We start from the raw sequence: 23,742 nt of genomic DNA, 5'->3' as shown, positions 1-23,742 counted from the left end.
GTCTGAACTTTGGTGAACAAGAACTTGCTGTGAACTAGTTCACTGTTGGAGCATATCATGAACACTTTGTTGTAGTACCTCACCCTATTTCTCATCATCACATGGGCTTCAAAAAGATTAATCTGGATTACTTTTCATGCAAGCTCATCAATGAGATTGTCCCATTGCCCTAATTTATTTGGAAGGCTGGAAAAGTAAAACTACAAAAGTCTCCCATGAACCAAATACACTCTAGGACCTTCAAAAACCCATATCTGGTTGATGGGAATGCTTAAGAGAAGGGAAAGCATCTTACTTTTGTACATTAAAAAAACATAATTTCCTTTCATTCCAATAGAAGGAATAAGTTGTTATCTATTGTATATCATGCTGACACTAGTTAGTAACAAGGTATTCTATACTTGAAAAAGTTAGGTGTTCGGCCACAAGAGAAAAAAAAAATACTTGTGGGATATTGCATGTCAACTAGCTTGCTTTAGTCACTCTACACAGTATACATGTATCAGAATGTCATGATATACACCATAAATCTACCCAATTTTTATTTGTTAGGTGAAAGAAGAGAAAGAAGGGAGGGAGAGCAGAAGAAAAGGAAAGAGGGAGACAGAAAAAAGAAAGATTTCAGAGCACTGGAGACCATATGTTTTCACCTTCCCTTGAGGAGGAGACACCCAGCTTTGGGGCTGCCCTCTTTGCTGTCTCCCCATCCTACCCCCTTTCACAACCAACAACCACAGCTACATTGGCACAAGTCACTGCTGGGCATCCTTCCTCATTTCCCCATGAGCAAAACCCAGAGAAAGCTGATATGACACATGGGCCCTTTGGAATAAAGAGACTTTCAAGTCTGTGAACTCTGGGTGACTCACATGTTGACGAATATTTGTCCAGAGACATCAGCCTACATCTTGGAGGCACACAGACCAAAACACAGAGGAGAATAAAATTGGGAGAAAGGAGCCTCAGACAGAAGAGCATGAAAAAGGCAATCAAATAAATGTGTCTTTCTTCCTGAAGCTGGAGCTTGAGTTATTCCAATTGAGATCCATATTTCAAAAGGAATGCACATAGCTCTACATTTCTTAGCTGACATTTTTAGCTTTTTTTCAAATAGCCTTTTTAATTCCATAATTACCTGCCATAAAGCATGTCTGTTATTAAAGCATGTTTATACTAAAGAGACGAATAAGAAAAATTCTGGTTCCCAGGCAATTCTCCATGAACCATTCACAATCTCTAGAATGCAAGTTAATTCCTAATAAGTCACTATTTTCAGCCCTACTGTTTACCTCAACTTCAAAGTCAACACATTAGCTAAAATTATATTCAATTCCTGCTAGCATCTAGTAACTAGATGATCTTGTCTGCCATTATCATATGAGAAACTTGGAGATCATCCTTGATTCTTTTGTATTATTCCTTTCTTCTCTCCACTAAATCCTATCAAGACTCTTCATTCCGAGTTTTCAACATGCATCTCTTTATCTTTTTGTCTGCAAACTTCCTCAATGTTCCCAAGTGTTCTTCACCTCACTCGTCCTGGTTTAGTATCTTCCCTGGTTACTCACTACTCTCTGGTCCATCAGGCGTTAACTGACTTGTCAGTTTTAACACTGGTCTCTAATCTGGAGAAAGTACCTGCACTCACAGCCAGCAACTTGTAGAGATGAGTGTATCCTTGCAGAGGTTCAACATGGCACCCTAAACCTGGTACTTGGGGCAAGCTTTCAGAAGGACAATACACAGTCCCCAGTCTCTGTGCCAATGGCTTACAGAAGCAGAATAAAGCAAGAAATCTCAAAGACTTTTATCTCATTAGAAGAGCTATGAAGACACAATCAGAAAGTAAATCACATGCCCAGAAGGATGATAATGCCTATCAGAACCAATATGGCAAATTCTTGTGAATGAGATGCAAAACCCTCCCTGAACCTCAGAGATACTGGCAGCTCCTGAAACAAAAATTTGCTTGGATTTCCTTTACATTCCACTCTGCCAAGCAAAATTAAAATCCCTTTGCATCCAAATGAAATCCAGTTTGTCCTGATCATTCTCATCCAGCTTAGCCTATCTATCAATCTTTGATTATTTTTCATAATACAAGATGAACAATATTAAAAAAAAAACAATCATTATATAAACAAGTAATATCCTATTACTTGAGAATTTACTGACCACCAACATATTAGAAAAAAGAAAAAAGTCTCTAACGGGGAGAAAACATTTTAAATATAGAAACATTTTAATTGAACAAAGAGCAGGGCTGGGGATATAGCACAGTGATAGAGCAGTTAACCAGCAGGGGCAAAGCCCTGGGTTCAATCTCAAGGATTGCAAAAACAGAAAATAATTAAAAATAACAATCAATGAATAAAACATTTTTCCATATAAGACTCTGGAAAGTAGTATCTCCTAGTAAATGTTACAACCACTCAACTCTAAATGGAGACAAGTGCCAAAAATGTTAATGAACTGTATGGTTTCAACCATACAGAAGCTAGAGACAGGGAGCCTTTCCCTATACTACAGCCTACAGCCTCAAACCCTGGAATGGAAGGGTCTTCTCTAAGGAAGCAAATCTCCCCTCAACTTTGTTCAATGATTTACTGTTTAAAAAGCCTATCTTCACATGTAATTTAGCTGGTATTAACAATACTCGTTTTGTGAGGACACATCCCATTCTTGCAAGAACTGAAGCTCAGCTGCCAGATGACTTACCCATGATTTTGCAGCTAGTGACTATGCTGGAAGGGCAGAGCTCATGGCTCCTACTTAAGCAGTGTTTATACTAATGATATCTTGTATTTGATCCACTTTGGATTGATATAAAATGACAGCATGGCATGAATCAGTGGGGCGAAGAGAACAGAAGGAGGAGACAACAAAGTATATGGAGAAATGTATATTATAAAATCCTCCTTCCTGGGAATGTCTAACACAAGGGCTCCTGAAGAACCTCCCTAGCATCTTTTTTTGGGGGGAAGGGGAAAAGAGAAGTAGGAGAGAAGGCAAGGCAACACTCTTGGTGATTTGATTAAGTAACCATATTTTATATACTGTAATTTCTCAATAATGAGACAGATAGACACGAACTTGTTTTCTTCAAATAGTATATACACCTTTTTTCAATGTGAATTTTCAGTACAGCAACCGAAAGTGTGAATTGTGTTTTAGTCATATGATATGACAGCTTCAATAGTAGGTCATGTTTTCCTTGTTTGTATACTAAACTAGGAAATTCTACCTTCCCCTTCAGTCTACAATATCACTATTCTACAAAGTTCCTTAGCCCTATGCAAACACACTTAAATACTTAAATCCTCCAATCAGGAGTTTAAAAGCTAGTTGGACTGTTAGTATATCAACTCAAAAGAACAAAAACGTAAGAAAATTAACTTTTTAAGAAAACCTAAAATGATACAGAAAAGAAAATGTGATATATAAAGCAAAAAAGGGGAGGGGGGAGACATTCACATAAGCTGGACCAATTCAGAAGACTACACAAAACCATAGACTTTGAGCAATACAACTTGTGAAGAGTATCAAATATCAAGATGAGAAGAACACTTTCCAGTTGGGGATGATGTTTTTCCTACAGCCATTAAAATAAAGAATGACTTGGATATAGTACTGAATGATACAATGGGGACTGGGATAAAAACAATGTGAGGCAACGTGAAGTAAGTAGGAAGGAGTCAAATTTCCTATGAATGACTGACGCCACGAAAGGAAATGAAGCTTTACTTGAGAGACAATGCAGAGCTGTCAAAGAAATCCTAAGTGTGAATATAAAAGGGTAACTGTTGGGCTTTATGAAATAGTCTCACTCCTTGTCATGAGAATTTCTAGTTCAAGATGGGTCCCCACTACATACTATCTCAAACCCAGCCCTAAACACCTAACACAGATTGGTTGGTGAAAGGAATGAATTTCCGAAGAATTTACTGACTGTTCAACTCCATACACTGAAGTTCCTAGCAAGAAAAAAAAATACCATCAAAAAAACACTGGAAATGACAATATATGTTTCAGTAATAAACTCAAAAAAAATTAAAGGTGTCAAGCATTTTTGTAGAAACAAACTTGGTAGACAGTATATGGCAGCATTTCTCTAACTCATCTACCCATGGTATTTTTTTCATACAATTCTTCTTCAAATAGTGATGAACTCATGTTTCACAATATGCCTTCTTGGAAATCATGAAATATTTAGTTCTAGAAGAATGGAGCTGTACAGTAAACCTGTAATTCCCAAATGTATGAGAAGTAAGTAATAAAACCTATATAATTCCTTTAATAATATCAGCACTAGGGCTGGGAAGGTGGCTCAGTGGTAGAGCACTTGCCTTGCATGCTCGAGGCCCTGGGTTCGATTCCTCAGCACCACATAAGCAAAAAGAAAAAAGCCGGAAGTGGCGCTGTGGCTCAAGTGGTAGAGCGCTAGCCTTGAGCTGAAGAGCTGAGGGACAACGCCCAGGCCCAGAGTTCAGGCCCCACGACTGGACCCAAAAAAAAAAAATAATAATAATATCAGCACTAGAAATCAATATGAACATGTAATTTCTTTCTGCACTTATCCATACCTCATTGTCAGTAGTTTCCTAACCTTTCTGATTATTAAAGTCATCTGATGAATTCTTAAAAAATTGTCAGGACAATTAAATCTGAATCTTCAGTTCAGGCATCAATATTTTCAACTTTCTCATACAAGCATTGTCCTAAATTAAGAAAATTGCTCTGGAGGTTTTTTGTTTTTGTTTTTGTTTTGCCAGTCCTGAGGCTTGAACTCTGGGCCTGTGCTCTGCCCCTGAGCTTCTTTTTCTCAAGGATAGCACTCTACCATTGAGCCATAGTGCCATTTCCAGCTTTTTTTTTCTGAGTAGTTTATTGGAGATAGAGTCTCAGGGACTTTCCTGCTCAGGCTGGCTTAGAATCACAATCCTTAGATCTCAGCCTCCTGAGTAGCTAGGATTACAAAGGTATGAGCCACCAGCACCCAACTGGAGTTTATTTTTGCTAAAATGGTTAGTGGTGAAACCAAAGAGAGAAGGTAACATAAATCCTAGTTTAAAATTCAGCTAGAAAACCTGGCCCTGAACATTTAATGCATGGCTCTATTTGTTCTGCATATAATACTATACACCAGCTTCTCCGTACTTGTTTATAATTATACTGGTGGTTTAATGCTGATACTAGATTATGCTTAATTTGTAGCCAATGATTCTTTAAGGGACCCTTTAATTTTACCCAAATAGAACCAAATTTTCTATCCCTTGCCAAATTAAATCATTTCTATCCATTTCTCAGAAGTTTCAGTTCGATTTCCATAAAACACAGCCAGAAATAAACTTTCATAAAAGCCAAAGCTTTCAACATTTTTCCCGGAAAGTACATTTCTTAAAACTGCATAGTGTAGAAGGTTCAGTACTTAGTTAAATAATGGGAACTATTTAGTAGCTATCATTCTGAACTTGGCGCTAGTGCTGTCCAAAACACAATAAAGGTATGGCACTAGTGGAAAACCCATGCTTCAAAATCTGGTCAGTTTAATCTCACTGAGAATGCATTTATCATCTAGGACAGTAGCAGCAACACACTGCTTAACCCAGCAGAATAGAAGAAAGTCTGGGCTAGGCTATGGTTCAGTGATAAAGTGCTTCATTAACATGTCTAAGGCCCTGAATTCCATCCCTACCACTGCAAGAAAATGTTCGATTAGGATCAATGGATCTAGCACTTTTCCAGTTTTTAAATTCCTTTTTTTTTAGGATATATCCTCTTATATTTTCATTTAAAAGATAATTTTTAAAAATATAATAAACAATTAGCTTAATTAAAATGTTATTTTTACACACACACATATGCATACGTACACACCAGGTTTTCTGATCCCCACCTCTCACTCTCCTCTGCAAAGACATTCCTTTCTTCCTGCTGGAAATGTCTTCACTTGACACCATGAAGACATTCAGGACAGGGAGTCCACGTCTAGAACATCCTAACCTATTCTAAGCCCTTGCATCTCAGAAACTCTTCCACAAAGCCTTCCCTAATCCTACTCAGCATACCAATTACACTTGTTTTAAGACTCATCTCTCCAAAGTGTACTCAAATACACTCTTTTGGGGGAAGCCTTAATTCCTCAGTGTAGAGAAAACCCATTCTCTGCATTTTCTCTATTAGAAAGGCCTGTCAAACAGGTGCACTTAAAAGGCCCCATACAGTGACCCTGCTCCACATTCCAGCATCCACAGGGCCACCTTTTCTTGTCTCAGTTCCTGTATTGACACAGTATCTTGCTGTCACTGTTCCCTATAAGCATCTTGTTCGTTCAGATTGAAGCCCTTGGAACATTAAATGTAGCTCTTCTCTCTTATTTCCCCAGGAAGAGAAGAAAAGAGGAGTTTGTGGATTTTCAGATGATGAGGAATCAGGTAATATTGTTGACAGATGATTAGAACAACGAAGTGATACTAGAGTAAGAAATGCATATCCATATCCCCATTAAGCACTAAAAAACACCACTTCCTCAAGTTTACTAATACATTCCTCTTAACAAACTGGCTGAGGCCAAGTAAAGCAAAGGCTCTCCAAACCCAGGGATAAGAACAGGGCACAAGCTTCTCAAACAGCACCTCCTACTGACTTGTGAATCTGCACATTTTCTGCACATTCCAGAGGGGGGAGGAGGGTATGTAACAAGAAGCAATTGTAATTGAGAATAAATCCAAACCAATTGAGGTCAAAGTTTTCTTTTTCCCCACAAAGAACTGAGGGTTCCAGTAATTCCAGAGTAAGCAGGCAGATGAGGATGAAGCTTTTCTAATTTGCTTTCTAAAAAAGTGATAGCTGATAAATTCAAGAAAGAGGCCCAAGGTTGAAACCGAAGCTTTTCTAATTGCGCCTCTACTTGCTTTTGTGACCCTCTAAATCCCCTCATTCCCCCAACTTATCAACACTTGACAAATAGGAAGCAAAAATTAAAAAAAAAAAAGACTGAGTGACAAAAGTAACCAGTGCAAAGTAGGGAAAAGACATATACTTGTAAATAATACCAATTTCCTTTTGTATAAAAAAAAAGACTAAGAAATGAAAGACAGAATGAAATTTATTTTTCCACTGTTTATAAAATTCCAAAAGACCACTCTTGTTGGGAAGAGATTTATATTCAAAAGTTTTTTTAAAAAAAATTTAAGAACTACAACAGAGCCAGCTTAGAACAAGCCACAACTGCTAAACACACAAAATGAGAGAGTTACATTGAGGGTATTTAATAATTCAACTCAAAGATCAAGTTACTTAGTGAAGCATGAAGTAACAAAGTGTTCTTCTTAACTATTAAGGAAAACAGAAAATACTTCTATGCTGTACTGACCTCTTTGCAAGTGGGCCAGCTACAAACTTCCACAAAAACAATATACTGAATAAAACAGTATCAATAACAGTGGTCAGGAAAGAAGAAATCCTGACCTGTGAGATAAAACCTCTTCAAAAGCTTTTTGGAAAATAAAGACAGTATTTGTTTTTCCCATGTACCATCGTAATAATAATTATCTTCTTATTCCTTGACTAACACTAACAAATGACAAGATAAAAGAAATATATTTTGAATGTGAAGATAATTCTTAGGTTGGGCACTATGGTTCTAGTCTTAGCTTAGCAAATCTCCAAGAATGGCATTCAAAGCCAACCACTCTACTAAAAGGGGCTCTATCTTCACCAATGGCTGGCCATGGAGGCTTGCACTTGTCACCCCAAAGACATAGGAAAGCACAAATAAGAAGATCACAATTCAGACCATCCTGAGCATAATATGAGATTTTTACCTCAAAAACAACCAATGTAAAACTAGGCCACTGAATTGACTCAAGTGGTAAACATCTTCCTTGCAAACACGAGTCCCTGAGTTCAAACCCCAGTAACATCAATAATAACAAAGTATGATTCTTAGACAGAATGTATGTTTATACAGACAACTCATAATACACTGGCAGAATTTAGTCTAACTATAAAGCTGTCTGCATATTTTAAATGACAGACTTAGGGGAGATATCTTACATGCACTTTAAGAAGATTGTTCGTTCACCCTTAAAAATATAACTTCATCCTCAGTAGGTCAAGGCATTCAGACTGTTTAAGCTCCAGGTTTAAGACCAGTCTAGGCAACAAAGCAAGACTTGTATCTCAAAAATTAAGTTAAATGTGTAGACAAGCAGAAAAGGTCAAAAGATATAGATATAACCATATAAGATGATGCTAAGCGAAATGAACTCCAAGATATGGACACAAGAGGTTTTTGCTTTGTTGCTGTTATTTTTAATGTACTTATTATGTACTATGTGATTTTTTTTGTTTCTTTTGTATGTTCTTCCTCCATGCTATAATCCCTGTTGTCACTGTATTTGATTCTGGTGTCCTGCATCTTGTATATACATTTTTCTATTTTGGGAAGAGGAAAGGAAATAACAAATGGTGAAACAAGGATACCCACTGTAACAATGAGACGTACAAGATACTATGTTGAAAATGAACTTTAAAACTTGGGGGTGGGGGGGGGGAGTTGGAGAGGTAGGAAGGGAAGGGATAGTAGGGGAAAAACAAACGAGGGGGGTAATAACAATGCTCCATAGAAAATGTACTCATTACCTTAATCATGTTAACTGTAACCCTTCTGCATAGTATCTTTACAATAAAAAAAATACATAAAAATTAAATTCCACATTTTTAAAATGTGGAATTATTCTTTCTTCAAAGGAGTTGCATGTACACATCTATGCCATTATTTAAATCTCTAGAAAAATCATTTATACATCTCCAGCTGATTCTGGTTTAGGCCTCCCAGTGTTCCAACTACATCAGTGGGGAGAAGACTCCAGCAAATCAGAAATTGAGAACCATCACAAACTTGGCCTGGTTTCTCTCTATCTGTTTTCTCTATTTTTCCCCCACATTCTCCTCTGGAAATGGGTTCCTGCTCCTACCATCTTCTTCACTCTTATCCCTCTTTTATATGACATTACCTCATCCTACCTCACAACATCTCCCACTTCTACTCAGGCCAGGGTTTTGCTTCTCTAATCTACCAGAGACATCTAGCTCAGCTGAGTTGCCCATGCTGTTACACAGGTCATGGCCTTCTCTGACCATTCGGTGACAGAAGGTTCTCTGTCTGGCTCTGCTGCCCGCATCAATTGTGGCCAGAAGACCCAACAGCAAAATCCTCTTCTACCAATGAAGGAGAAACTGTAATAGAAGGCCACAAAAAAACACAATGTATATAAACAGAAAAGGATCATTCAGAGGCAAAAGCAAAGGTGAGAATCAGCAGAACCACAAATCTATGTGTTAGTCTAAACAGAAGTCATCTTTAAAAAAATAAACAAAAGGCTTAAACATGATAAAAAAAAAAAAAAAACATGGAATGACAACAAATCATTACTCAAGTCTCCCACGCAGAATAAAAATGTAAAATAATTATCAGAGTTGCAAATATCGTAGTGACAGTGATTAATATGAGTTTGAAATCCAACAATTTAAAGCTAACAGGCAAGACTGTGAAACCATACTACTTATGGTTATACTGTATGAATCTGCCTCGCCTTCTGGTAGCCCCTCTAATACATTACAACTCTAATGGAGAGCCCTAGGCAGCTGAAACTGGAACTTTCAACTGAACTTTCTCACTGATTTGGCTCTACTCAAACTACTGTGTCCATATGTGTTAGCATGTTTCAAATGGGGCAATGATTTTTTCACTGAAAGTAAACAGAATGGTAAGTGGTCTGGGAACTCAAATGATAGGTAAGAAAGTATTTTTAGTAAGAAGAAAAGGGAGCAGACATTTTTTAATCTCCAAAAATTTTATACCTCCAAATGACATCCCAAAACTAGAGGAAGAAATTTTTCAAACTTTATAGCAATGCACTAAAAATGACCTATTGTATAAAATACATGAGACTAGTTTAATCTTTATTTTTGTTATAGTAATATAGAAGGCACTCTGGTACTTGGTCAGAACTGACTTCTCAGACTTCCTTTTTTTAAAAAAAGGAGCCCATTAATTTAATCAAATTAATGAATTCATGGGTAATCTTAACTCACTTTAGCTATTATCATCTGCTTTTGTCCACATGAAGATAGTTGTCATGAATTTGAAAAACTTAGCTACATGTGGTAACTCATATCTGTAGCCCCATTTGTTTGATGAGCTGAGGATTGCTTGGGCCCAGGAGTTTGATACCAGCTTAGCTAACACAGTGAGACACTTATCTCAGTAATAATAATAATAACAGTAATTCATATAGTAGTAGTAGTAATAACACTTAAAAAATCTTAAAACCAACCATAATCTCACCACTAAGGGAGCCACTCTTAACATTTTGGGTACACATGTCTATGGGCCAACATACTTACATACATTCATTACTGATTTTTGTATTTATATATGGTAAGCAATTTACAAGTCTTTACATATTTACCCAAAGATGCATGGTTTTTAATGCCAACACAGTTAGTGATCCAACATATTATATTTAAATCATTATGTTTTGAGCACTTAGACTGTCTAATTATTATAACATTGCCACATGAACACTTAGGTTACTTTATTATAATACTTATATAATAGCTATCTTTACACTTTGATCCTCAGACACATCTCTGAGAATGTTCTATGTATATTTTAAAACTAAATTTGATCTATGCCTAATATATAAAAACAATTTGAATCACATGACATGAAAACACATAACAGCGTATACACTCAAGAAACTATGGGAACAAATGCAAAGATCCAGTGATTAAAACTCATCAGTTTTAATCTCTTATTATTACTAGTGCCATTATCTTCAAAACTGCTTCTTATCTACACAAAAATGTTTAATTGGCAAATTATCGGTTTATTGGTATAACTTTCATTCATCTTCACAATGTGGTAGTAGTTTAGAGATTTTATTATTAACCATAAATACAGAAGCCAGCTTATATGTCAAGATCTTTCAATTAAGGGTAGTGCTGACAACAGCAATGTTAAAGTAGACATTTAATCCATATGGAGAACTCATTTTACAATGTTATAAACCTCTAAAGACTAACATCACCAAACACCTTCACTAAGCCTGTCCATGGTAACGTTAACACCGCAAGTCAATAATCCAGTCCTGTGTTATGACACTTCTTTAAAAAATCCATTTTTTATTAATTTGATTTGATTTTCTATTTAACCCAATGCTGTGGGTTTGGTTTCATGCAGAGAATTCATTGCCATCAATAATGACAAACTTATCATGAGATGTTGATTTAAAATGATTATTATTTACTTAAAAAACTCTTACTTGCAATTAGGTTCTAACCATTAAAACTTTAAAGGATTCTTAGTGACATTTCTTTCTTTCTGAAACAGGAAATGGAGTATTTTTATAAAGTTGCTGCATGAACTATCTGCCACAAAATAAAAGCTGAGAACACATCATCAGGGTGGAACTCCAGGCAGGTGCCTCTTCAACTTGCTGGGAGAACAGTGATTCAACACATGAGGACAGAACTCAGAGGAGAATAAATGGTGAATTTGTCCTTGTCTTAATCTTTTCTTACTGAACTTTATCTAAGAGACTGGATGGACAGCACCAACATATCATTGGATACAAAATTAGGCCAAATCTTATCCATAACAGCTTTATAGAAAATGATCAGACCACCTTGGTGCTGCGAGATTCCTTTATTCCAAGCCTTGTGAATGGCCAGTGATTGCTACTGAGACAGTTAGGTAGCCACATGGTCCGTTTTTGCATGTTAGCTGTCAGAACTAAGTGTCCATCAGTAATAACAGCTATTAGTGCAATCATCTTTGGGACCAACACTGCAACACTAAAGACCTTTTTCAACAAAACTTCCAAAACCACCACATCAAACACTCTTTGCTGTGTATCCTTTTGTAAATGTGAATTGCAAACCATTAAAAGTATTACCAATTGAAACAAATACATTAAAGCTTTAAAAAATACTCTATTTTTAATTAAATCCACTTTTATTTTTTATGTTGAACATATTCAGTGTTAAAAAATGTATATTCATGGGCTATAGTTAACTTTCAACATAATTTTAAATGGCTTTAATTTAATTTTTAATTTACTTTTAAATTTTAATTGTGGGGCTTGAACTCAGGGCCTAAGTGCTGTCCCTGATCACTTTTTCTCAAGACTGGCACTCTACCACTTGAGCCATAATTCTACTTCTGAATGTTTTGGTAATTTAGTAGATATGAGTCTCATAGACTTTCCTTTCTGGGCTGGCTTCAAACCATGATTCTCAGATCTCAGCCTCCTGAGTGGCTAGAATTAGAGGTGTGAGCCATTGGTGCCTGGCTAATATACATTTTATATCGAATTTTATTGTTATTATTAGGATGTTGTACAGTGGGGTTACCATTTCATAAGTCAGGTAATGAGTGCATCACCCCTTCCTTTACTTTTTCCCAGTATCCCCTTCCCATCCCTAGTTACCAGTTCATTTTTCACATAGTGTATGTACTGAATACCATGACTTCATTTCTTCACCCTTCCTCACTCTCTTTCTGCCCTTCCTCCAAAAAGACAAATGAAAGAAAGAAAGAAAGAGAGAGAGAGAGAGAGAAAGGAAGGAAGGAAGGAAGGAAGGAAGGAAGGAAGGAAGGAAGGAAGGAAGGAAGGAAAGAAGGAAGGAAGGAAGGGAGGGAGGGAGGGAGAGAGGGAGGGAGGGAGGGAGGGAGGGAGGGAGGGAGGGAGGGAGGGAGGGAGGGAGGGAGGGAGGGAGGGAGAAAAAAAGCTAAACCAAATGACACTACCAAAAAGAAATAAGAAAGACAACATGTTTCCATTTCTGGAATTCATTTCAATAAATAGTATTTTAAATGTTCAGAGAAGTTACGCCTTTGGGTTCCTCCCATTAGGGTACTGCCTTTAATTTAATTGTGTGTGAATGTCTATAGTCTTATAGAAGTTATCATGTCCAGTGGCATTTTAGATCTAGCTAACAGAATCTACTTTTAAATAGTTAAGCAAAAAGGTACTATTACCATAGGAACATGATTCACTCAATACATGAAAAATAATGCCCAGTGGGAAAAAATACAAGTAATTTTATCATCTCTACTTCCTGTCGAATAAAAAGATTCAAGTTAACCCCATCTAAGATCACCTTATGTACTTATTTCAAGACACAAGGGCAGCCCAACTTCCCTTATAGAAACTTTCCCCAGCAGACAACATTTGCTACTTTCCAGTTTCAAAACCTATACGGTAATCTATTTGTCTAGATTTTAAGGGTGATAGAAATATATCACATAAGCCACCAAACAAATTTCCTGTTAGCCTTGTAACAAAGTATTTAGGTCAGTTTTCCAAAGAAACATCCAGTTTATGTTTAAAAATATAAAATATCCTTTTGTTAAAATATATGATGTGTACTTTGGGGGGAAATGCTGAAAACAGTCCAATGCAGAAGAAAAACCTGGACAATGTTGACTGGATTTTGTCTTCTTCAGCCATGGGGACAACAAAATCTTAAAGCATTTTGCTTTGGTGAGTCACACTTGTAATAAAATCACTGTACCCATCCCCACCTTATGTACTGTAACACATTTTCCCCTCCAAGATCTGAACATAATCATTTTCACAAGAGGAAAGAAAAAAAGTGATTAAAAGGAAACAGGACAGACAGTGAGTAAGCCATGAACAACTGCCCAAAAAAACAAAAGAATCCGGAAGATCATTTCCATGTGTTTCAATTATATAGCGTTACCATTAGAAGTGGACAGAAAACGGAGGAGAATACTGATAAAAAACTGCATTCATACCACCTTTTTTGAAGCACAGAGCCAAGTATGAAATATACAATCACTGAAGGACTTTGTAGCTGTAACACACACACACACACACACACACACACACACACACACACACACAATCAAATAGGAGGATTTGGACTATTCCTCTAAAATTTTATGTCGAAGTGCTGACCACCAAGATCACAAAATGTGCCTGCATTTTGACATAGGTTCATTGTAAATGTAGTAAGGTAAGACTAGACCAGAGTAGAATGGCCCCCAATGCCATGTGGCTGGTATCTGTATTAAAAGGGAGAATTTGGACACAGATACACAGACCGGCAAAACGTCAAATGAAGATGAAGGCAGAGATCTGGTTCATGATTCTATAAGCCAAAGACCATCAAAACAGCAAACATCATTTGTATATAATCAAGAGGGAAGGCATGGAATAGTTTCTAACAGTCCTTACAAGGAACCTGACTTTGTTGGCACCTTCAACTCCTAGCCTCCACAACTGTAGGACAATAAGTTGCTTGTGGTTTAGCTACCCAGTTTGTGATGTGATTACCCTAATACACTAATATAAAAAAATTTCAAAGTATGCCACATAAAGACAATTACTTCAACATTTCCTTCCTAGAGGACAGTGGCTTTTGGTGGAAAGTGGTTTGTTTTTTGTCTCTAATTATTTTTTTTTTGGGTCCAGTCGTGGGGCCTGAACTCTGGGCCTGGGCGCTGTCCCTCAGCCATTCAGCTCAAGGCTAGTGCTCTACCACTTGAGCCACAGCGGCACTTCCGGCTTTTTTCTTTTTGCTTATATGGTGCTGAGGAATCGAACACAGGGCCTCAGGCATGCAAGGCAAGCGCTCTACCACTAAGCCACCTTCCCAGCCCCTCTCTAAATGTTTATGGCATCTCCCTCCCTCCCTCTCCTTACTGCACTCAGATGACTTATCTAAGTTTTCTCTAACAAAATGTGAGAACGACCGACATACTTCTCACTAGGTCTGACCCCAGTAGCCCTCCTCAATAATCTCATCCTCTTTCTTACCAGCTTATATTTGGTGATAAACAGCTTCTACCATGGAGAGAAGCCCATGCCTTAAGAAACAGCCTGAACATAACATGAAAGAAACCTGGATCTCTCTAGCAGAAAGCAAGGTACAGAGCTACCACTAAGCTGGAATATTTTCTCCAGAATGTCATAAGCCAGTTAAATAAAAGACTATTCTTTGAGCCACTCTATTGTTGGGTTTCTCTGCTATAAGAGCTTACTTAGCCTTTTGCCCTCAGATACAGTCAAACAATAAAGTATTTCAAACATTTGCAGCAAAACAGTGCATAGGAAGAATGATAGATATCTGGGAAAAGCTAACTGACTATAAAAGAAGCTCATTGTAAAGAAAGAAAACTAATTACTACCACAGCTTAAAAAGGTAAAACAGTAAATTTGTCAAGTTTACACTGTTAAATTCAAATTTAAACTCTGTGGACATCTACCAATTCTTATCCTGAATATTTAAATTTTATGTTTTCTAATTTTAAAAGTTTAATGAGAGCTACTTAAATTGAATTTAGCATAGTATAAATAGCATAATCATACTGATTCGACTTTTACATATGTGTATGTGCACAAAACACAAAGTAGCATATAAATGCCTTACATGATAAAGCTATATCCATAATCTTAACCACCATCTTAGAGAAAGAAGGATCCTTTCAGATTTGGAAAACATTTATAAAAATAAAAATGCATATGAACTTGGAACTCAACTACATGGAAGTGTGCCCCCCGCCCACCCCACACACACACACATACGGACTGAGGTAGTGGGGATTGAAACCAGGGCCTCTTGAGCCAATCCCCAATCCTACAGACAAGTTCTAATTTTTGTTTGACATATTCATCCAAGAATCGGAACAAAAAAAAAAAATTCCAATACGAATAAGCACACAGGTTCTTCATACATGCATTACTCTAGGAGAAAACATTTCTTCAAAGATGCTGATAAGCACCAGTCATGATGAGATTTTTTTTTCTCAAATGTTTCTCAAAATGTGAATGTGCAATATTCCCTTACATATTTCCACTATGTGAAAGGGGAAGACATGTGACTAGAGGAAAATTCCTGGAGGACAATTCCACTCTTCTCCATTACTTCATTCTACGGTAGATGAACCACAGTATCTACATCAGTCCAGTGAAAACACTGAATATTACTCTGCTGGAACTTTATTAAGTTTTTGTTCCAGGATGAATATGCAAATGCTATACTGACCCCTATCTATCAAGAAGACACTTTCGGGCTGGGAAGGTGGCTCAGTGGTAGAGTGCTTGCCTTGCATGCCTGAGGCCCTGGGTTCGATTCCGCAGCACCACATAAGCAAAATGAAAAAAGCCGGAAGTGGCGCTATGGCTCAAGTGGTAGAGTGCTAGCCTTGAGCTGAAGAGCTGAGGGACAACGCCCAGGCCCAGAGTTCAGACCCCACGACCGGACCCAGAAAAAAAAAAAAAAAAGACACTTTCTATTGCACCAAAGAAGAAAATGAAGAGATAAAAATTACTCTCATTTACAGAGACCTCACTAACCTGGAACCAGGGATGAAATCTGCAGTTCCAACTCAGGGTTTGTGGGATGCACATGTGTTTCTAGATTCCAACATGTGTTTTCATTTAAACCACTGGAATGTATATATGGCTCCACAAAGGGTGATAAATATTAGCAAATCTTCTAAGAATGAAACTGCTTTATTACAATATATATCAGGTTCGGGTTCAACTTTTAGATTGTCTGAAATGCACAAAGCAAGGGAGTCTGCTTTTTACATTTATCTAAGAGTTAAAGAACAATGAAGTTTTGAAACTGTTGTACAGAGAGCATCAATTTATACCATCGCAGCCAACCAGATGCAAATCTGGGATTCCACTATTTGTCTTCTCTGGCCTTGTCTTTTGTTGGCAAGCCTGATCCAATTAAACACCAAGTATTGGGTAGAAGTTGGATACTAACCAATGTCCATTAATGCCATACTGAAGGCTCAACCATAGTATCTGAAATTCAACTACATGCACGTAAAATAATGATAGAAAACTGGCACATTCTATCCTGTCAGCACAGCATTGCTAAAATTTGTAAAGCTTAAATTCCTTTAGGAAAGAGTTCCCTATGGAAGGAAGGCTCTTTATCACGCAAGATGGCATATCTCACATAGGACAATGAATGAACTCCTCATCTGTCACAGACCCACCAAATGTCTGAAGTACACAGCCATATGAATTCATCCACATCAGAGCCTTCAAACATCCTGTTGATTTGCCTAGAATGTCCTTTCAGTTCTTTATGTGCTTAACTTCTGTCTTCCTGAAAACATCAAGAGCCCTTGCTAACCTCATAGACAAGGGCTGCTTATCCCTCTGCAGCCCCAGCCTCTCCTGATATCTTCTGTGACTGGAAGAGCACAAGTCGGTCTTTTCAAAAGGAAGGGCTTCTTTCTTTGTATAAAACATGAATTTTAGGAAACAGGTCTAGAGACCAAGTACCCTTCATCATTTCTCGTAAGCTTTTTCAATCAGTTCCAGCTGCTAGTTCCCCTGGCTACGTATGACTGGCCCAACTAGCCTTACAGAAGGTCAGAACTTTCAGGGGGCAGCAGGGACAGAATGGGCACGGTGACCAAGCATGAGTAAACATGTTCTCAAGAGACACCTTTCAAGGATTATGCTACCCTGCCATAGTCATGCTTACAGGAAATAAGAAAAGCTGTAATGGATCCTTTCCACCTCCCAGGTCAAACACGTTGGGAAAGGAGGAGAGATCAAGAGTGGTAAAGGCACATAATCAGGACAACCCTGTATGGGTTTCAGTGGGGAAAAAAAATACACCTTACAGTAAAACTGCCTTCTCACTTTCAAACAAACCCTTCATTAGGCTTGTCCAGAAGGAGCCTAGTTGGAAAGGTCAAGTCCCATACCACATTTCTCCCCTTTGCTCACACTATTTCCAGCTAAGTGACTGAAACCTACCCTTCTTTCTGTGGAAAGGGGGCACTCAGGGACATCTAGTGTTGCTGCTGAGGCAAGGAAATCAACCTCGACCTATCTATCTCCAAGACAAGAGTAAAGAGCAACCTACCTTTTGGAAAAAGTCTTCCCCGCTCCTGCCTTTTCCTTCAGCTGCAGCTGTAAGCAAAAATGCATAGCGTTAAAATTCTTTCTTTTTTAATTTATGCATCCAATAAAACCTTTGACCCTCAGGTCAAAGAATACAAAGGTAAACGTGATGCCATCCCTGAAGTCCCAAAGTTCCGTGTGCTTCATCAGGGACTGCCAAATTGAAAATAAAAAACTGATTCCCATCAGTATTGCACATCCCTAGATTAAAGACTCCGGAAGACTGAGAAATATCCATTTCCACACTGTGATGAAAGTTACTCTTTCATAATGAAGGAACCTATGAATAGATGCAATGGTCAAAGTAATTCACAACAGAGTTCCATGAACTTCTTAGGCATAACAGATCCCAGGCACAAGGCTGTCTTGTCAGGAGGAGGCTCATCCAACATGACCTACTTCTGAGGTGGTTCAGTTTCATACTATAGTAACTACATAATCTACTTGGATTTTAGTTGGCACAGTTTACATTTTAATCTATTTCATTCATATATGCATAGAGAAAAACAAAGTAACACAGAAATCAGTAATAATGGTGAAGGCCACAGCCAACAGCAAACTTCATGTAAGATTATTTAAAAGGTTACTATATTTGAATATTAATTTTAAATATAAATGGTACCCTATAAATGCCTTCCATGGTCTACTGTATATAAAATGGATGATATCTCCTTTTCCTCACAGGAACTCAATTTGTCAGTTAAAGTTTCATGACACAGTTACATTCTACTGCAGAAACTTCCTTCAGAATAAGTAAGTATTTGGCTCACAACGAATTCATAATGTCACAACTTCAAGATGCTCCTTAACTCCCTATCCATCAGATCTCTAACAAGACCCCAGAGAATGAGCCTTTCAATTTCAGGATGTATATGAAGGGGACAATTTCTGTAGTTGAACTCAAACCGTAATAAACTCAAATCAGTATAGGGGGAACTACTGTACAAGAAACTCCAGATCTGAGCTTAATGTACTTTTTTAAGTACTGCTATGTCTATTTTCCAAGATCCTCAGTCCCCTGGTTCCTCAGTTCTTGGTTTGATTACTGACTCTGATGTCAGCTCTGACTGTTTAGGCCCAGTCATTGCAATTCCAAGAAATATCCCTTCTTCTTCCCCATTTGCCCAGTATCTTGAAAGAGTCTGACTCCAAGAGGCATAGCTGTCAAGCCAAATAGAAGCCAGTCAAGGAAAGCAACAAGAGAAGCCAAGAGACTTCTCTTTCCTTAAATAGGGATCTTTCTGCACCCAAATGTGAGATTCTTATTCTAATTCTCAAATGCACTGTAAATTCCTCAGTGTGAAAATATAAATTCTTCCAAATGGGGATTATGGTGGCTTTGAGATCAACATAAACTTAAGGTATTTTAAATGTTAATTTAAAGATCTGGTAAAGAAAAGAGAGCATGTGTTCCACTGTTTTAGTCCACAAATACTTGGGCTCTGAGCAATGAATAGTACTAGACAAGTTCCTTCCTTCATTCAACTTAAAGCCCTAACCTGAATCAAATTCAAAGCATCCCAGCTAGGGAGATAAAGCCAATATTAAAATTCTATTTTACTGTCAACTCTCCAACAGATTGCAACAATATCCAAATTAAACTGCTTATATATTTGTTAGCTATTCTTGTTCTCCACAAAGCACTAAAAAGGGTAGTCATTTTACTGTAAACCAACAATAAAGTTGAACAACTATCATAAGAATAAGAGTTCTTCTAGGGAGACGAATGGAGGGAAGAAATATGAGGCCTGGTAATATCTTGACCCAAATCACTTCTTTTTCATTATGTTTAGACGGCAAAATGCTGGCTTTAAAATAAGTCAAACTGCATATATCATGGCATCTCTCAGCCACTGAAATCTGATTGGATTTTGTGGCAAAATGGTTCTATTGAGTCTTGCTAATCTGTATGCTGAGACTCCAGATCTTTATTATTCCACCATCACGTGAACACACACAATGATGTAGAAGGTTTGTTTTTTTTTACTGTCCCTTTCAATATGACTGCCAGTGTCCCAGAGTATATTCACTTGAATGTAAAAAGTTATGGGTTATTCCTGCCACTGAAAGTAATTGCCTTTATTTTCCTGAGAGAGAGCTGCAAGAATAAATTACTTTTCCAATTGTACTGAAACTACAAATCTGCAGGTAAGGCATTTCATGCTTTAAACTGAACAATTCATTTTTATGTTTATTATAACTTCTCCAGTGCCTTGCCATATTTTATTTCATATTTTTGCTTCACAAGAAATATAGGATGGCCAATCTTACTGCCAATAAAAACGGCAAAAGTTGAAACAGGTGTAAAACATTACAGTCAACCTCAGCTCCCCCAGGCGGGAAAAAAAAGACTATTCGGCTCTGAATTAAAAGTCAGGGGGAGAAGTTTCCTTTTAAATTCTAAGGCACATGGAAACTTCTGGTTAAATGTATTTTTCATTGTGAGATGCTTCTCAGTTGTAATATTTGATGCTATGTGAATCTAAAACACAAAGATGAAATACTTCATATTTAAAACATAGCATACAGTATCTTTAAAAATTACCTTGATGCATCTAGGAACAGGGCTGGAGGGGTTGAGCAACTGCCTAACAAGCTGAAGATGCTAAATTTAATCTCCAGTAACACACACACACACACACACACACACACACACACACACACACACACACACACACACACACACACACACACACACACACACACACACACACACACACACACACACACACACACACACACACACACACCTCTGACCCAAAAAAGAAAAACACCACATTTTCTTTCTTATAGAATTTGAGCAAGAAAAAAGTTCAAACTATAAACAGCACCTGAGAAATAACATCAAGTCCACAGATTCTGAACATTAGTCTGTTTTAGACACAGTGACAGCATATTTGCAACTAAGAGAGCTGCTGGATCTTTAATCCACCTAACAGATAACTGCAACTATTCAGGTAGCCTAATTCTCCTATAAAATACCCAAAATGTAAAACATTTATTTATTTTTATCAATGTAATCCATATGCTGCTATTTCTGAGCTACATGTATGTATAGTAACTGTTTCCAGAAAACTTCCCTGAAAACTTGGCCAGTTCTACTAAAAGGAGAATCAGGAAATGTTGTACAAGATGCAGTTCTATACTTCTAGAAAAATATTGATGTTGGTGAATTATATCCTGCACTTTGGACTGGAGTGCAAAGCTCTGAGAACTATTCCTTAAAGTTTCTTCCACTTCTCATTAAGTTTGCATTTAGTTTTAAATTCCAGCAGTGGCAAGAGCCATTTGAACAATGCATATCACTACACACACTACACTTGTAGATTTCTCTAAGTCCAAGAGCTCACTGTAAATAAATCAAACCCACTGCCTGAAAAAAATTATGTGGGTCTACTGAGGAAAGTTTTTTTTAACAGACAAAAAAAAAAATAAAGACAACTTATATGCTAACATTAGCTGAATTAAGGATAGTTTTCTACTTGACTTTTGTTTTATTTTTACAGTTAGACTTCCCTGGCTCAATAGGCAATGATGACTACGCAGGAGGAAGAGATCAGTAGAATCTGCCTTGAAGCTAGCCTAGCAAAAAGTTAGCAAGATCTCGTCTTAAGTCACAGATGGTGTGGCTTATAGTCTGAAAGTCAGCCACATGGGACACACGCATAAGAGATTCACAGGCCAAGGCCAGCCCTAGGCAAAACCATGAGACCTTATCAGAAAAAAAAAAACCCGAAAGTGAAGGATTGGGGGCCAAACTCAAGAGGCAGAACCCCTGCCTGGCCAGTGTGAGGACCCAAGTTAAAAACCTTAAGTTAAAGCCAAAACAAAACAAAACAAAAAAAGGAGCAATAGTGAATTGAGTTTTTTAGTATAAAATAGAAGGTACACAATGTTACTTCTGTAAAAAAAAAAATGAAGCATATATATGCATGTACAAATGCAAACATAAACATACTTTAAGGAGGTTGCATTTTTAAAATTTTATTATAAAGATGCTATACAGAGGGGTTATAGTCAAATGAGTAAGATAATGAGTACATTTCTTGTCGAGCAATATTATCCCCTCCTTTGTTTTTCTTCCACTATCCCTTCCTTCCCCAAACTCCCTTACTCCTCCCCTTCTGAAGTAGTAAAGTTCATCTCCAATATGGTGTCTTGTGGGTATCATTGTTGCAATGGGTCATCCTGTGTCCTTGTTTCAGCATTCTGTTATTCCCTTTCCCCTCCCAAAATTAGATAAATGTATATAAAATATGCAGGTTACCAAAGTCAAGTACAGTGACAACAGGGGATATACCATAAGGGGAAGAACATACAAAGCAAACAAAAAAAAATCACTAAGTGCATTAAAAACCACCACAACAAAGAAAGACCTCTGTATCCCAATCTTGGGGTTCCTTTCATTTAGTATCATCTTATATGGTCATATGTACATAGCTTTTGAGCTTTTCTGCTCATTTGATAAAATTATCCTAGATGCATACTAATTATTGCAAATGAGGGAAATCATGGGACCTATATTTCTTTGGGTCTGGCTTACTTCACTTAATATTATTTTCCAAGTCTTTCCATTTTCTAACAAATGGGGTTGTGTAATTCTTTCTGATGGAAACATAAAATTACATATATATATATACACACACACATATACATACACACACACACACACACACACCACATTTTCTTGATTCATTCATCTACTGAGAGGCATCTGGGTTAGTTCCATATCTTAGCTATGGGGAATAATGCTGTCACAAACATAGTTGTGCTGGTAGCTTTAGTATAACTTTGTTTGTTATCATTTGTTTTCTAATTAGGAAAACAGACAAAATCATTTTCAAATCCTCTTTCCTATTAAAGAAGGAGTGAAGTCATTACCAGCACTACCTTATCACAGCATCATTTTCAGCCCACATGTGTAAGGCAAGCTGGCAAACATACAAAAGCCACAATGAATGTAAGCTACCTATTAGAGTTGGTACTAGACAGTCAATGACAGCACTCCAGGTATAGGCAAAAGCCTGACTAACCTAGAACCTCTAGCTTGCAACACTGATGCTGTATAGCTCTCAGTGAAGAAAGTTCAACAACTTATACCTGTAATAAGAAATCTCATAGGTGAAAATAGCAAACAAACCCAAAATTTGAAGAAGCTCTGTGGTTTGCAACCAAACTTGAAAGAAGATAGAAACAAGACATATGAACCAAAAAGATAAAAGTTCATGCTGTATGCATGTATTTCCAGTTTAAAACATTTCTTAAAAAGGTCACTGTCACTGAAGGTCAGGATCAATAAAGACATGGAACAGACAGTACCTTATAAATGTATCACATTCTAATAAACTTATCACATGGCTAAGAATCTGAAAGGAAAGAGATAGATTACCCACTGTGACTTAAGCCATAAACATGGGTCACCTACCAAACTACACTATAATCTAAAATTATACTTGAAGCTCTTTTTAAAATTATAATTCCCACTAAATAGCTTAACAAATTTTTTTAAAAAGAAAGAAAAAGAAAAAAAATCACAGGGATTGGGGGAGGGACTCTGATTTGTTATAAGAGCAGGGTTTTGCAGATACTTCCCAAAACACAGACTGCGGTGGATTTTCTTCCCATGTCAACACTCTCGAAGCAGTAAAGCCCTGTCAATGTTCATGCTGGACTCTATCTAAGATAGCGATATCCCTGCCACACTAAGGGCACAGCAGCAAATGATCAAGGACCAGAATTCTCTCTAATCTATCAGGTTTTCGTTTCA

General features: G+C 37.3%; 1 protein-coding gene across 2 annotated transcripts in view; it reads right to left on the bottom strand.

Moving 5' to 3' along the window:
• Bicc1 (BicC family RNA binding protein 1) overlaps positions 1-23,742 on the bottom strand; it is a 238,170-nt gene that overhangs the window by 137,493 nt on the left and 76,935 nt on the right. For both annotated transcript variants that reach the window (XM_042696342.1, XM_042696344.1), the window contains exon 2: positions 17,938-17,984. In XM_042696342.1, coding sequence (XP_042552276.1) covers positions 17,938-17,984 — 47 coding nt within the window. The remainder of the gene's footprint in view (positions 1-17,937; positions 17,985-23,742) is intronic.

This window comes from Dipodomys spectabilis, unplaced genomic scaffold (genome assembly GCF_019054845.1).
Source record: "Dipodomys spectabilis isolate Male_0828 unplaced genomic scaffold, ASM1905484v1 ptg000207l, whole genome shotgun sequence".
Classification (NCBI taxonomy): domain Eukaryota; kingdom Metazoa; phylum Chordata; class Mammalia; order Rodentia; family Heteromyidae; genus Dipodomys; species Dipodomys spectabilis.
Note: the sequence above shows the minus strand (reverse complement) of the source record. Positions and strands in the feature narration are given on the sequence as shown.